The following is a 15,606-nucleotide window of genomic DNA, read 5'->3' as shown; positions in this document are numbered from 1 at the left end:
TAAATAAAATATTGTACATAATGCACCAAATACCCAAGCCAGGTGTTCTATAAATAAGAACTATTTTAACACATTTATTTCTGCCTACACCTCAACTACCCTCTCCACCCCAAATTAAGGTAGGTATTGCTATTCAACCTAATACAGAAGTTGGCTCCAATACATACCACACAATGCTGCCTTCTCCACTGCAAATTCCTGCAAGACCACTCCCTCTCCCAACCCCCATCCCTCCCCACCCAAACCCTACTCTAATGACCCTGAGAATTAGGAACGCTGCCTTCTGAAAAAAAGAGAGAGAGAGAGAGAGGAGAGAAAAAGTAAGAAAGAAAGAAAAGGAAAGAGAAGGAAAAGGGGAAGGGAAGGGAAGGGAAAGAAGTGAAAATATTTCTGACAATAGCACATACAAAAAAGAAATAATATACAGTTAAGAGGCCAAATCTCAGTACAGCTGTCAAATTCAATCTGACTACTATTAAACCACCACTGCCAAATCTTGATCATATATTTAAGACTTTACAATTTTTTTAAGTGCTAGATATCCTTCCCTATATCCGGCACTGTACCAAATACTACTACTCCAGATTTCCTCTTACTAAACTGAAATATCTGAACAAAGTACATTTAGATTATGGAGCTTCTGAGAATAGCAGTAAGGAATAAATAGTTATGTCACACATCAAAATGTCGTGATGTTTCCCCCCCTAGGAATCTAAAAACACGTTACCTACATTCTCTCTCTGGACCAGCCCCTGTTCGGACAGCACCCCTGGGAATTGTCCCAACTTCCGCAAAGTTGCTGGTGTGTGCTGGGATAACTGCTGGCTCACTGAAATGTGCCTCCTCACTATCTACTCCTGTTGGGGTAACTTGTAGAAGATTACACCTCCTGATTCCACGGGACACCATACCTGTCTCTTGCATAAAGAAGCACAACATTAACGGCTTTCTGATTAAAGGATTTGAGACATGTGATACAAGTCATTTGGAATGGAGCTAATAATATCAATATATGTATATGTGTAATCATATATATGTACATGCACAGACACATATACATATATATACTTGTACATATATATATATATATATACAGGGATGAGCAAAAGTAGGTTTACAGTTGCTTCTTGTATTAGTATTTGTTATTTTTCTATGTGAACAACTGTAACCCTACTTTTACCAACCCCTGTATATATAGCTTCTTACTTGGTAGCCACAAAAGCTAAGAAATAAAATAAGCATTTTGTAAATGATTAATGAGGAAGAAATTAAAATCAATTATTGATGTTTTACCTTGTTTCTTAAATGTACCCTCATTAACCCCATTCAATTAATATAAATGATTCCACTCTTCAAAAAATTGACAGAAGAGTCAATAACACAAGAACAGGACCATTAGCACCATCTATTAATAAAGACAGCTCTGCAGTAAAGCTTAAACAGAAAGGTCAAGTATTTAGTCAACATAATTTGACCTTTTATTAAAATAATTTATTTTTCAATTACAGTTGATATACAATATTATATTAGTTTCAGGTGTACAACCCCATGATTAGACATTTATATAATTTATGAAGGGATCACCTGATAAATTTGGTGCCCACCCGGCACCGCACATAGTTATTACGATATTATTGACTGTACTCCCTGTGCTGCACTTTCCATCCCCACGACTGTTCTGTAATTACCAGTCTGGACTTCTCAATCCCTTCACCTTTTCGACCCATCCCCTCAACCCCTCTGCCCTCTGGCAACCACCAGTCCACTATCTCTGTCTATGAGTCTGTTTCTGTTCTGCTTATTCATTTATTTTCTTTTTCAGATTCCACATATAAATGAAATCATCTGACATTTGCCTTTCTCTGACTAACTTATTTCACTCACCGCAATACCCTCTAGGTCCACCCATACTGTTGCAAGACAAGATTTTATTCTTTTTAATGGCTGAATCATATTCCATTGTATATTCATAATATGCACCACTTCTTTACCCATTCATCCACAATTTGACCTTTTATCTGATGCAATTCTCTGCCTCATTCGGAGAGAACTGGTTTCCCTGAGCCTTTAAGAAAAATTAGAGTATCTGCACAGCATCAAAATACTTCCCCCAAGGTACTTATTATTCACTGTCACTATTTTAACATATGTCCACAAATTCCTCAATACCCCTCCCTCTAGTAGGTAAAGCTTAGTTCCCAACCCCGTGAGGGTGAGCAGGAATTGGTCACTCATCTAGTGAACAGGTAACTGGAAGTAACTTGACAATGGAGAAACCCGACAGGCACCATCTTCACCGTGTGATCGAAGTGATGTCATGTTGGTGTCACGTGTCCACCAATAAGATCCAACAAGAAAGGCATCCCAAAATCCACAGCCTCAGTCCAATCATGAGAAAATATCAGAAAAACCCAAATTGAGGAACATCCTACAAAATACCTAACCACTGTTCTTCAACAGTGCCAAGACCAGAAAAGACTGAGAAACTTTGCAAATTAAAGACAGCTAGGATAGTGTCCTAATTTGGAACAGAAAAAGGCCATCATCCTAGGTGAAGGGTATATGGGAATTCTCTTATCTTTGCAAGCCTTCAGAAAAATCTAAAAAGAATTAGAAATTAAAAAGTTAACAAAAGTCAGTAACAGACCCTCCTGTCACTCAGCAGTAAGTGGGCCCACGGACAAGCCTGCTGCAACTCAGCAGCCGTTCTCACTCACCGGAAATGAAAATGGCGACGGCGAAAAAAAGGCTACTTAGGGACCAAAATCCGTCATCAAATCAAGTGTCATTTTGGTGACTAAGCTTCCATGAGACAAATTTTAAAGCAACAGATCAAACTGGACAATGGTTGAACACCTCTGGAGATAATGAAATTCAACATGTTAAACTGCCTGAGAGATTTTAATAGAAGCATTAAGAAAATCAAAGACAAAACTCATGGAAATAAATGAAGATAAAGCTAAAAATCAGAAGCTCTCCATGCAAACCTCTCTCTCATGAATATAAAAGGTCTTTCTCATAACTAATAAATATACTTAAATTATGTAAAAACAGACCCATTTACATGAAAGGCTTCCCAACTGGTATAATAACCCTTGGTGAAATAAAAGAAAGATTAAAAAGATAAAGGTCAAGTACAGAATATTCAAATGAGAAAAAACATTACACAAAGCATTTAAGGGATCAATATTTGCAGTATGTGATAGTCCTGGATTTGCCAAAAAGTTTCTAAAAAACACCTGGCCAAAAGCATAAACAGACATGCCTTCTAATACTTTTCAAGGAAGATTACTTTGCCAAAAAAGAAAATGAAGAAAGCAAAATAAAGTGTAAGCTAAATTAAGAGCTAATGAAGAAATATAGAATTACTATGGATGCTGACATGGAAACTCCAGAAGAGAAGCTTGGATATTTACAGAAATTTGGCGCTGACTTAGATGATCAGACCTATAGAGAAGACCCACACTTCCTTTTCTCAAATTGTTAGGAAACAAAATGGATAGACTTTATCAGAGAAACAAAAGAGAGACTGATTCTATTTAAACAAAAAGCTACAGAAGCACTAGAGAAAGATGAGGAAGCCAGAACGGTAACCTACAACCACGGAACAAAGAAGAGATGTAGGAAGGCCCAGGAGAGGTAGAAAGAGCAGTCCTGAAAAAATCCCAAGGATCAACAAGAATCCCTACACAAATGGAAATCAAAAGGTCACAGACAAAAAGGAAAAGGAATTAAAGTTGCCAAGGCTGGGTCTGTTAAAGGAAAAGCACAATTTCTGGGAAAGAGAATGAAAGTTAATACTGACGGCACTCATGATGAAAACTGCAGCTAGACCAACACCAACAGGCAAAGAGCCTGCCTCCAAACAACAGAAAACACCAGCGGTGCTGGACACCCGAAGTCTAGCAAACACGTTTCTATGCATTGTATCTCTGGAAGTTTGAAAAAAAGAACAGTACATCAGGCCCCTTCAATGTCCAGCTGCAAGACTGGAAAGATTTGTATGTGGTTTAACCTGCCTTTTTTATTGTTGTTACCCAAATAGATTTTTTTAATGAATAGTTCTGTTTTGTGTTATTTCAAATGCTTCAAATGTCAAAGGAAGGTTCTTCCATTAAATTGCCTTTATAATATGAGAATGTACTAGTACAACTAATAAAATACATACCATGAAAAAAGAGAAAAAATGAACTGATCAATGAGGGCAATACAACTATCCTGCTGCTTCATGGGGAAAAAGTCCAGAGTTTAATCTAAAAGTAGAAACTGCTAGACAGATATGCTTTCTTCTCCCTTTCAGTGCAATTGCTGGCAAACACACACGGAGCCTGCCCCCCCCAGAAAAGTCATTGTACTAAAATGTCCCTCGCAAAATTGACTTTTCATAAAATTACATGAAGATAAATAAAAATATGCACAGACAACTCTGCTGACCAAACTATAGTCCAATTATTTCATTTTTATTTGTTCCACTTAAACAGAGCATATAGGTTTTTTTATTTTTATTTTTATTTTTTAGATTTTTATTTATGTATTTATTTTTAGAGAGGGGAAGGGAGGGAGAAAGAGAAGGAGAAAAACATCCATCTGTGGTTGCCTCTCACATGCCCCCCCCACCTGGCCTGCAACCCAGGCACGTGCCCTGACTGGGACTGCAACTGGCTACCCTTTGGTTTGCAGGCCGGCGCTCAGTCCACTGAGCCACACCAGCCAGAGCTAGACTTTTTGACCTAATTTTCTGAAGTATTGCTCCAGTGCATTCTGCTCATGCTGTAAACATTCTTCTAACTCTGGTTATCTGTGGCATCTTGAAAGAAATAGATAAAGCATATGGCATTAATTCAATGACTCATCATTTGGAGAAAAAAAAAGTAGGGGTTGGAAAAATTGCTTAAAGATCTAATATTTTATGCCTAAATGTTAAGTGAGAGTATGATACCAGTCTCAAAGCTTGTGAAATGTAACTCAGAACTGCAACAATACTGTTTAAGAAGAAAAGCTGAAGGCTCAATTATGTTTCAGAGGCTTACAGGGAGAGTCCTAAAAAAAAAAAAAAAAAAAAAAAAATTCCAAAGGCTCCCAGTTCTACGAAGAAAAGCATGATTTCAAACAAACTAGCCCCTTCCCATGCCCTCCACCTAGACGAGAGCCGCCACTGCCCATGGCCAGAAACTCACACACAGCGGGGCGGCAAGTGCCTGCGGAAGGCTCAGGCTGGCAGGTGCTCTGACAAACGCCCTCTCCAAAAACATTGCCCATGGTCTGCACTAGCAACTAAAGTTCTATCATTATCAGATTTTCTCCCTTGCATAGATATGCAAATCAAATAAGTAATATATTGTATATACTCGTACACAATTTAAAGAATTATTAAACAAACATAAGCAACCATCATCCAGGTAAAGAAACAGCATACTGACAACATCACAGAAGCCCTCCCACCCCTCAACACCTGCTGTGTGCCGCGCCCCCACCATTACCCCTCATCTCTCCGCCCCGTGAGCACAGTGCTGATTTTTGTAATAATCACTTCCTTGGTTTTCATCTTACCATTTAAATAGGAATCTCTAAATAGCAGAGTTCACTTTTTTCTCGCATTTGGACTTTATATAAAATCCCACTGAGGAATTGTGTGGGTATGAGGGTTTTTTCTTTTCACTTCTCATTATGTTTGAGAGTTTCGTCCACTTATCTATGTATTTATTCCACCATTCACGGGCATCTGAGTTGCTTCCATCTGTGGCTCCTCTGAAACACTGCTACGGACACTGGTGCGCATGCCCCCTGGGGCGCCTGTGCTAGAATTTCCTAGAGTAATTTCCAAGCATGGAAGTGCTGGGTCCTCAACTTCAACTGGAAAGTGACAAACTATTTTCTAACACGAATATACCAATATACTTACACACCAACAATGTGTGCAGTAAAAATTTACTCTTTAAATTTATCACTGGTCTGCAAAACTTCACTGTTACAGTGGAAATCCTATTAGGAGAAAACAACACATTAAGCTGGATGTACTCTCAGCGAGAGGTCTTTCTCTAAAACGGCATTTAAGAATTGCAGCGGAAGTGTGCGCACAGCACAGCTAACTCTGGAACAAAAATAATGTATAAAGAACAGTTCAAAGCACAGAGCCTTGTCTGAGACTCCAAGTCTGAATTACACATCTCAGTGACAACGGCCATCCTTCACGGCACGTGGCAGACACTGAGAATGATGAGAAAATCAGATGAACAACTGAAGGTGGCAAAGTGGGAGAAAGAGGAGTAGACTTCATTTTATGACCTAACCTAAAACTGTCCACTTGTAAATGCTCAGAGACTCAGACCACCACCTCTGGTTATTCAATAAACAGACTCGATAATCAGTTATATTATACCCAAGAAGAACTTTTCTCAGAAAAATGAGGATATATAAATTCTATTGGCAACCATTGCTCAATTCTGTTGGCAACTATTATTATATGTCTAACATTCAAGGGGAAAAAATTAAACTTTATTTTACTTCACCAAATATAGTTAATTAAGCTAGCAACAAAAAAATTCAGATAAATTCTCAATCTAGGCACCATGATTATATTTAAAGCAGAAGTAAAATCAATGATAGACTTCAGATAAGATGCCAACATCATCAAATCAGGTACTTCTTTCTATTCTTGCATTTCCTGTTGAAAGAAACAGTATCGCCTCAGGTTAGACAGACACAACAGAACAGCATTCAAATCCAGACCTGTTCCACGTGCTCCTTAGATTAGGCCACACCGACAAAGGAAAGACTACAACATCACAGCTGAATTTAAATGCCCAATACTAAACATCAAAACATTCAATGCAGATAAGTTACTTCCAACTTTGGTTACTTTTGTACTTAGTAAAGAAATTATACACTAATAAAGAAATATAGAAAATTGAATCCAAAACATTATATACTCTTTCAAAGACTGGAATACAAAGTAGAGTGATTATGCCACCTAACTTCACTAATATTTATAAAATGGATGTAAGTTTCAGTTATGCAAGGTAAATAAGCCCTAGACATCTCCTGTACAGCACTGTGCCTATAGTTAACAATGTCATACCACACACTTAAAATTTGCTACAAGGGTATAGATTTCATGCTACGTGGTCTTACACACGTGTGCACACACACACACAGTAATAGTAATAAAGGGAGCAGGAGGGCAGGAGGAAGCTGGGGTGTGATGGACATGTCTGTGGCCTCCATGGTGGTGATGATTTCACAGGTGTGTGTATTCTTATCCCCAAACTCTTGAGTTGTACAACCTTTAAACTTTTACATGTCAATCATACCTCAATAAACTGTTTTTTAAAATTAAATGATTGTGAAAATATATAGCAGCCAATGAAATTTAACATACTTCAGAAAACAAACAAAATTTGAACTTTAGTAAAACACCTTCATGAAATAAAAATAGAGGATCTTGAGGAAAATAGATCTTGAGGAAAAAATAGATTTCTCAAACAAGGCATAAAATAGCATAAACTATAAGATACAAAGTCAATTACATTAAAATGTAAAACTTGCACCAAAAGTCATCATCACAAAAGTAAAAGTGGGGCTCATATTAGAAGAAATTTATAATTATAAAAATCTAAAGATAATTATCAAGAATATATTTAAAATATCCATAAGTCAGTAAGACTTACAGATAAACAAGCCAAATGGTCAAAGAATATGTGCAGACAGTTCAGAGAAGAAACCAAGAACAGCAAACAAAAATGCTCAACCAACCTCCACAGACCAAGCTCTCCACCCGGCTCAGTGCCAGTCACTCTTGTTTGCACACTAAAATATATCATTACTAACATCTACAAAGTGGCCCTCCCCAAACTTCAACATCTAGCATCCAGCTTTACAGCCACCACTTCCTGCCTTTGGAACTCACCCTCCTGCAAGGAGGTAGACAACCTTTGTGCACAGAGGAACCTGTAGTCCCCTGAGGACACCACCCATCACTGCCCACCCCGTGCTTGCACTCCTCCCCGTGCTTGCACTCCTCCCCATGCTTGCACTTCCATCCCACCTGGCTCAAATTCAGTGCCAGTCTTTCTACTAACCCCCTTCTTCTCTCACTTCATTGCATTTGCTTGGCTGAACTGTTACCATGATTAAACCCCACTGTCCACCCGCTATGTGCACCTGTGCTGCAGAAAATGAATGAGGGAAAAACACCTGTTCTCACCTTCAATTCTAAACATGACCTCCTGTGGCCCAAACACCCAGAGGCCATGTCATGCTCCCCTACTTCATCACTCTCCCACCCCCTGAACAACTACTTCTTACCTTCTATCTCTCCTCCTCCCTGGCCCTCACACACAGCTTTCTTCTTTCACCAAGAAAATAGAGGCAATTAGCAGAGAACTTCCACAAGCCCAAATCACATCTACCCTCCTACCTATGTCTGTGCCCACGTGTTCTGCCTTTTCTCTGACTAAGGTGAAAACTTGTCCAAACGCCTCGCAATGGGCAATCCCTCCACCTGTACAATAAATTCCAACACTCTGTGTGTGCCGCAGAACACAAAATCAGCAATTCTCACTTCACCCCCAACGATGTTTTCCCTCTTTTCTGGATCTTTCTATCAATAAATAAACATGCAGCTACTTCTCCCATCCTTAAAAAATGGGTCTTAGCCCACTTTCCCCACAGTTCATTATGAGTCTCCTTCCCTTAATAATAAAGCTCCTTAAAACAAAGAGTTGTTGGTGCTTACTGTCTCAAATGTCTCTCCTCCCACATACTTTTTAAACCCAAGAAAGAATTTATCCCATCACTCCAGCAAAACTCCTCTAGTCAAGATCACTAGTCATCTCATGTTGTCAAATTCAACTGTCAGTTCTGGTTGTTATCTGCTGCGTGTGACCCATACCCCTCCATCCTTCTGGAAGCACGAAGATGCCACGGTCTCCTGGTTTTCCCTTCTGCCCTCAACGCTCGGTCTCCTCCCCTGGTTCCTTCTCATCTCCTCACCTCCAGACACTGCTGTGCCCAGGGCTCAGGACTTTTCTGGCTAATAACTGCCTGGGTCGTCTCATGCATTCTTATGGCTTTAAACATCACCTCAGGGCTTGCATCACTCACATGTGTATCTCCACTCCAGACCTGGATACTGATCCCTGGATGCCTTCATCCAATCGATACTTCGTGGTGGGTGTTGAGCCAGGTCTCTTCCATTTGCTACTCTACAGTCAGCCTCCAACCTTTTCCTCCCTGTTCTGCCTGAGGAGTGTATGTCTACATGGATGGCAGTAACCGGCTTCCCTTGCCTTCCAGCCTCCAACAGGCTAAGCTCATGGGAAGCCCTGGCAGGCGAATGGAGGAGAAAGAGAGTTATAGACCAGAGTATTTACTTCCCTGTCTCTCTCCCTGTGGAGTCATTGTCACTGGCTAGATCTCCTGACCAGAGGTGATACACCTTCTCAAGGTAGACTGCTCTCCATGTATCTCTCCTTCAGAGTTCCGGCAACGAGGAGTGCTAACATCTCTGCTGTTACCTGCCCTCCCACACTGTACTATCCCTGTGCTTTCCCTATATCCTACCCACACCTTGTGAATGATTCCTTTCTTAAAACTTTCCTTCTAATTATATGAGTATGCCATCTATTTCATAACTCTGACGAATACAGATGTCTAGCTGGCATCTCATTTTTAATACATTCAAATCCGAGCACCTCCACCTGGCTGGTGTGGCTCAGTACCTTGAGCACCGGCCTGCAAACCAAAGGGTTGCTGGTTCAATTCCCAGTCAGGGCACATGCCTGGGCTGCAGGCTAGGTCCCTGGCGGGGGGCATGTGAGAGGTAACCACACACTGATGCTTCTCTCCCTCTCTTTCTCTCTCCTTTCCCCCTCTCTCTAAAAATAAGTAAATAAAAATCTTAAAAAAAAAAACTGAAGCACTTCCAATAGTTTTATCCATCTCAAATAATGGCAATCCCCTTCTTCTAGCTGTTTAGGCCAAAAAGCTGGTGTCACACCTGTACCTAGTTTTATTTTCTCCCCACATTCACAAAACCTATATACAAGTCCCTTGGAACAGACCCAGAACCCAACCATCTCTCACCACCTCTGCTGCTACCACTCTGGCCACAGCCACCAGCAACGCTTGTCTGGATATAGCCCAACTGGTCTACCTGCTCTCCACTCACCTGTCTTCAGGTTACTCCAGCACAGCAGCCAGAGGGATCCTGTTAAAATATGAATTAGCTACATTACTCTTCCCTTCAAAATCCTCCAGTGGCTGCTCATCTCAGAGACTCAAAGCCTTTGAACTTGCTATTCCTTTGCCTGCGACACTTCCCACAGATCCTCAATGGCTGCAGCCTCCCCTTCCTCAAACCTTTATTCAAAATGTCATCTTCTCAGTAAGACCTTCGCTGTCCACCCTTTCTAAATTGTAACAGCCTCTCCCCATTTTATTTGTATCCTGAGCAATTATCACCATTTAAGATCTTACATACTTTTCTTTATTGTGTCCTCCAAACTCTAGAATGTTAACTCCATGTCACAGGTGTTTTGTTTGGTTTTTGTCCATTCTGTGCAGTGCCATTTCTCAGCTTCTAAAACAGTACCTGGAAATAGTGGGCACTGAAATTGTTAAACAAACCACAACTTGACACCATTCAATCAACTGGCCACAGTTAAAAGGCTAAGAGTACTACACATTGGCAGACATCTCCAGTGGCTCATCACTTTGGGGAGCAGTCTGGAAATATCTACAAAGTCTGTGATGTGCACATCTAACAAACTAGCAGCGTTTTTTCCTGGGTTGTGTGCTTATTTATACAAACAAGGGCAGTATACTAAAAATGAGAATCTAGAGCATATTCTTAACATTTTATGATCACAGAATGAAACTCCACCTCTTAAAAGTAAACCAATATTATAGCTCCACTCCACATATATGAAGAAAGCACAGCAGCTCTCTCTCAGGCTTACACTATGTGAAAGGAAAATAATAAATCGGTAGCAGAGTGGGGAAGAAATGTATCAAAAGATGTGACTATTGTAACCTAACAAGAAACCAATCACAGATAAACAAGCCACTTAAGAAATCAGTAAGCAAAGAGACTACAAAAAAATAAATAACCTATGAGACCCAAATCACATAGAATTCTGAACCACCTTCAAATATTTATGCAGTATCTTTATTTTCAATTACAGTTGATATTCAAAAATATGGAAGGTTTCAGGAATTTGCACGTCATCCTTGTGCAGGGGCCAAGCTAATCTTCTCTTCTTCTCTGTATGGTTCCAATTTCAGTGTGTGCACTGCCAAAGCAAGCACTAGGCAGTATCTTTTATTGCCAGATACTGTCATCGTGGCTGGCTACACAATTGATGCAATTAAGTCCACAGGATAATTTCATTGCACTACTTCAATTTTCCCCATAAATCTTTTAGCAGAACTGATAAAATTTGAAGCTAACCGGCACACATTTTACATTTCTCCAGCCTTGAATAAAAGTGCTTTTAAACCCCTAATTAGCCAAAATGCAGGTAATAAGAGAAAAATACTCATTTGACTGGCAAAAAGATGAGTCACCTGTCCCTGAATTGTCAGTGAGTTGGATGCCATCAGCAAACCTCTACCTAAGGTGGTTACACTGCATGTCCCACAAAAATGAAGACACCAGGCTGAACCTGCTCCTCTGACTCACGCTTCATACTCCCTCCACTTCCCTCTTTCTTTCCAACTATTCAACCAGGAGAGAACTCATCACTTTTGAGTCTTAGTCTGGGTTAGGTACTCAAAAATATAAGCAGATAGTAAAAAAGGTAGAACTCAAAAGCAACATAAAAGGTAGGGGGAGAGGGAATTCAAAACTGAAAATGTTATTTTCATTTTATTTCACTGCTTCTCACATCTTAATCCTTTACGTTTTTTAAACTGGCAATTTTTTTATTGAGGTTACTGTAGATTCACATGCAGTTGTAAGAAATAACACAGAGAAATCTCATGCCTGGAGTATGGTCCCTCAACAGTAACACTTTGTAAAACTGGAGTATGCTACCACAACCACTGTCACTGGCAGAATCCACCAATCCTATTCAGACGTCCCCAGGTTTATTTGCATTCACTTCTGTGTGTGTCTTTAAGTTCTACACAATTGTATCACTTGCCTGGGCTTGTGTATCCCATCACCACAATCAAGATAAGGATCAGTACCAGCACTACAAACATCCATATTGTTGCCCTTTTATAATCACATTCACCTCCCACCCACCCATCCCTAAACCCTGAAAACCACGAATCTGTTCTCCCTTCATCCTTCAAATTCTTATGTCTCACCCAATATGAAGTAGCCATCTGTACAAGCAGCCCTGCCCCATTATTTCCTGTAACCAACTACTCTACAATTTCACATTGCTGCACATCGCTCAGGGTGAAGTCAATCTTAAAAACACACCTGGTCATGGAAGGAATGAGTTTTTCACCCTCTTGAAAGAGAAGGCCATCCAAAGCAAAAAAAAAAAACTTTTGTATTCAGGTGCATATGTCTCTAATATGTGCATATCCACTAATATGCACATTCCTGGCTACAAAATAAGGAAAAAACCAACATATTCTGGAAAAGCTTTTTATAAACCTTTTTATAAACCTAGGCACCAATCCTTCTGAAATCAAAGAAAACAGTGCTGTTTCTCAGTCTGCCCACTTGAGAGGGGCCTGGTTCAGCATTTTATTTTTCATTTCTATGAAGACTTTTATCCATTTCAACCACAAATTAAGACATTTACATCAGTACATGGACACTCTGACTTCCACTTAAAAAAATGCCATTTTTCCTTGCAAAGCATTAGACACACTGTCCTTTACTTGCCTTTAAAATCCAAAGGGTAAACAATGAATTGCTAGTTACTAAGATGCAGTTGAAAAAGGAACATAAATGCCTGCGCAACTTGCACAGCACAAACCAGTACGTGAGCAGCCAGAATTCATACCTGCAGAGCTGAGAAGGACACTGAAATCTGTCCCCCTCTGTGATTCTCCACTTTCATTATCACCCTTTTTTTCGGTATCTTGATATCGATCCCAGTTAGAGATTATCTTTCTTTTAGAATAATTTCCCTGTTCATCATTCTCTTCTCCATAGGTCTCTGCATCATTGTCATCTTCAACCTACAATCATTAGAGACAAATCAACAGTCAGTGTAAATCTTGACCTAAGTAGTCTCAGCAGTAAAATAAAGCCAAAAAAATATATAGTACACAGCTATCACACTAGAAAGCACGTTTACACCACACTCCTGAGGATGTTATCTAACATTTCAAAATGACCCCATTACACCAGACCACACTTACAGGGTAAATTTTCATATAGCTTTGAGAAGATAGTCTGGGGAGTTCCTACCTAAAAAATTTGTGTCACTGGTATCCCCAAACTCTACCCCAGTGTAACCTATTTCAATAGTTGTTTCCTCCTAGTGAAATAATCAAAGCTATACGAGTCTTAAACTCAGAGGACTTTAAAATAGAAATCAACCCTTTCAATTTACAGATTTTACGAATACTCTATAAATGTTATATTGTAAGCTTTAAATGGGAGCCCTGCTCAGATGCATTCTAGAAAAGTTTCCTGTCTTGGCCATTAAAAGGTTGACAGCACATGCAGGAAAATGCAGAATGTGAGAAATTACAAAAAATAAAGGGCCTAGTTTTGTCAACAAATAAACTGCAAGGGGAAATATGCCGGAGAAGTAAGAGACCTGTAGATTAAAAGGGCTTAATGAACATAAGCAGGTGTGATGTCCGGAACTTCTTTGCACTCTGATTCAAACAATACAATTAGAGAAAATCACTTATGAGACAATTGGAGGAAGGTGAGCAATGACTACGTATTTGATTATATTAAAGATATTATTTTAGACTTCCGGCCAAGTTGGAGGCATAGGTAGCTACACTGTGCCTCCTTGCACTTCTAAAAGAAGGACAACAACAAAATTTCTTTAAAAAAACAACCAGAACTGACAGAAAATCTAACTGTATGGAAGTCCAACAACCAAGGAGTTAAGGAAGAAACATTCATCCAAATCGGTAGGAGGGGTGGAGACAGGCAACAGGGGTGGAGAGGATTCACAGCAAAGCGGTGGTTGGAGGACCTGGGCAGGCAAGGCAGCAGCTTGCAGACTGGGAGAGGCGGTGGCTGGCAGAGTAGGCGGTCCCATATTTTGAGTGCAGATAAACCAGGAGGAACAACTGGGGAGCAAGACAGACCACTCAACCAAGAGTTCCAGCAAGGGGAAATAAAGCCTCAAAACCTCTGACTGAAAAAACCTGTGGACATTGAGATGGCAGGAGAAACTCCCAAACTCACAGGAGAGTTCCTTGGAGAGACCCACAGGGTCCTAGAACATACACAAACCCACCCACCTGGGAATCAGCACCAAAGGGCCCAATTTGCTTGTGGGTAGTGGAGGAAGTGACTGAAAGCTGGCAGAGAGCCCAGCCAGCAGCATTGTTCCCTTTTGGACCCTTCCCCCACATACAGTGTCAAAAACGCTGCCATGTGGGTTGCCCCACCCTGGCAGATCCCTAAGGCTCGCCCCTTACTACATAACAAACCCACCAAAGCAAAAAAAAAAAAAAAAAAAAAAAGGCTCAAATGAAAGAACAGATCAAAGCTCCAGAAAAAATACAATTAAGTGATAAAGAGATAGCCAACCTATCAGATGCACAGTTCAAAACACTAATAATCTGGATGCTCACAGACATGGTTGAATATGGTCACAAAATAGAGGGAAAAAGTGAAGGCTATGAAAAGTGAAATAAAGGAAAATGTACAGGGAACCAACAGGGAAAGGAAGAAAGCTGGGACTCAAATAAACAGTGTGGACCAGAAGGAAAAAATGAACATTCAACCAGAAAAGAATGAAGAAACAAGAATTCAAAAAATGAGGAGAGGCTTAGGAACCCCCAGGACATCTTTAAACGCTCCAACATCTGAATTATAGGGGTACCAAAAGGAGAAGAGGAAGAGCAAGAAATTGAAATTTTATTTGAACAAATAATGAAGGAGAACTTTCGAATCTGGCAAAAGAAATAGACTTCCAGGAAGTCCAGGAAGTTCAGAGAGTCCCAAAGAACTTGGACCCAAGGAAGCACACACCAAGACACATCTTAATTACATTACTCAAGATGAAAGAGAAGGAGAGAATCTTAAAAGCATCAAGAGAAAAGGAGACAGTTACCTACAAAGGAGTTCCCATGAGACTGTCAGCTGATTTCTCATAAGACACCTTACAGGCAAGAAGGGGCTGGCAAGAAGTGTTCCAAGTCATGAAAGGCAAGGACCTACATCCAAGATTACTCTATCCAGAAAAGCTATCATTTAGAATGGAAGGGAAGATAAAGTGCTTCTCAGATAAGGTCAAGTTCAAGAAGTTCATCATCACCAAGCCGTTATTCTATGAAATGTTAAAGGGATTTATCTAAGAAAAAGAAGATAAAAAATATGAACAGTAAAATGACAGCAAACTCACAGTTATTAACAACCACACCTAAAACAAAAACAAAAGCAAACTAAGCAAACAACTAGAACAGGAACAGAAGCACAGAAATGGAGGTCACATGGAGGGTCATCAA

At 40.0% G+C, this 15,606-nt stretch overlaps 1 protein-coding gene and 2 pseudogenes across 2 annotated transcripts in view; 1 reads left to right on the top strand and 2 right to left on the bottom strand.

Moving 5' to 3' along the window:
- AVEN (apoptosis and caspase activation inhibitor) overlaps window positions 1-15,606 on the bottom strand; it is a 180,000-nt gene that overhangs the window by 131,998 nt on the left and 32,396 nt on the right. Inside the window, exons 2-3 of one of the 2 annotated variants that reach the window (XM_071221951.1) lie at window positions 12,966-13,143; window positions 10,169-10,207 (exon numbers count right to left, since the gene is read on the bottom strand). In XM_071221951.1, the coding sequence (XP_071078052.1) occupies window positions 10,169-10,207; window positions 12,966-13,143 (217 nt within the window). The remainder of the gene's footprint in view (window positions 1-10,168; window positions 10,208-12,965; window positions 13,144-15,606) is intronic. The other variant, XM_053928587.2, reaches the window with a different exon arrangement.
- On the top strand, window positions 2,268-3,904 carry LOC112311628 (lupus La protein pseudogene; annotated as a pseudogene).
- On the bottom strand, window positions 11,193-11,305 carry LOC112312052 (U6 spliceosomal RNA; annotated as a pseudogene).

Source organism: Desmodus rotundus, chromosome 7 (assembly GCF_022682495.2).
Source record: "Desmodus rotundus isolate HL8 chromosome 7, HLdesRot8A.1, whole genome shotgun sequence".
NCBI lineage: Eukaryota > Metazoa > Chordata > Mammalia > Chiroptera > Phyllostomidae > Desmodus > Desmodus rotundus.
This window is presented reverse-complemented; position numbering and strand designations above follow the sequence as displayed.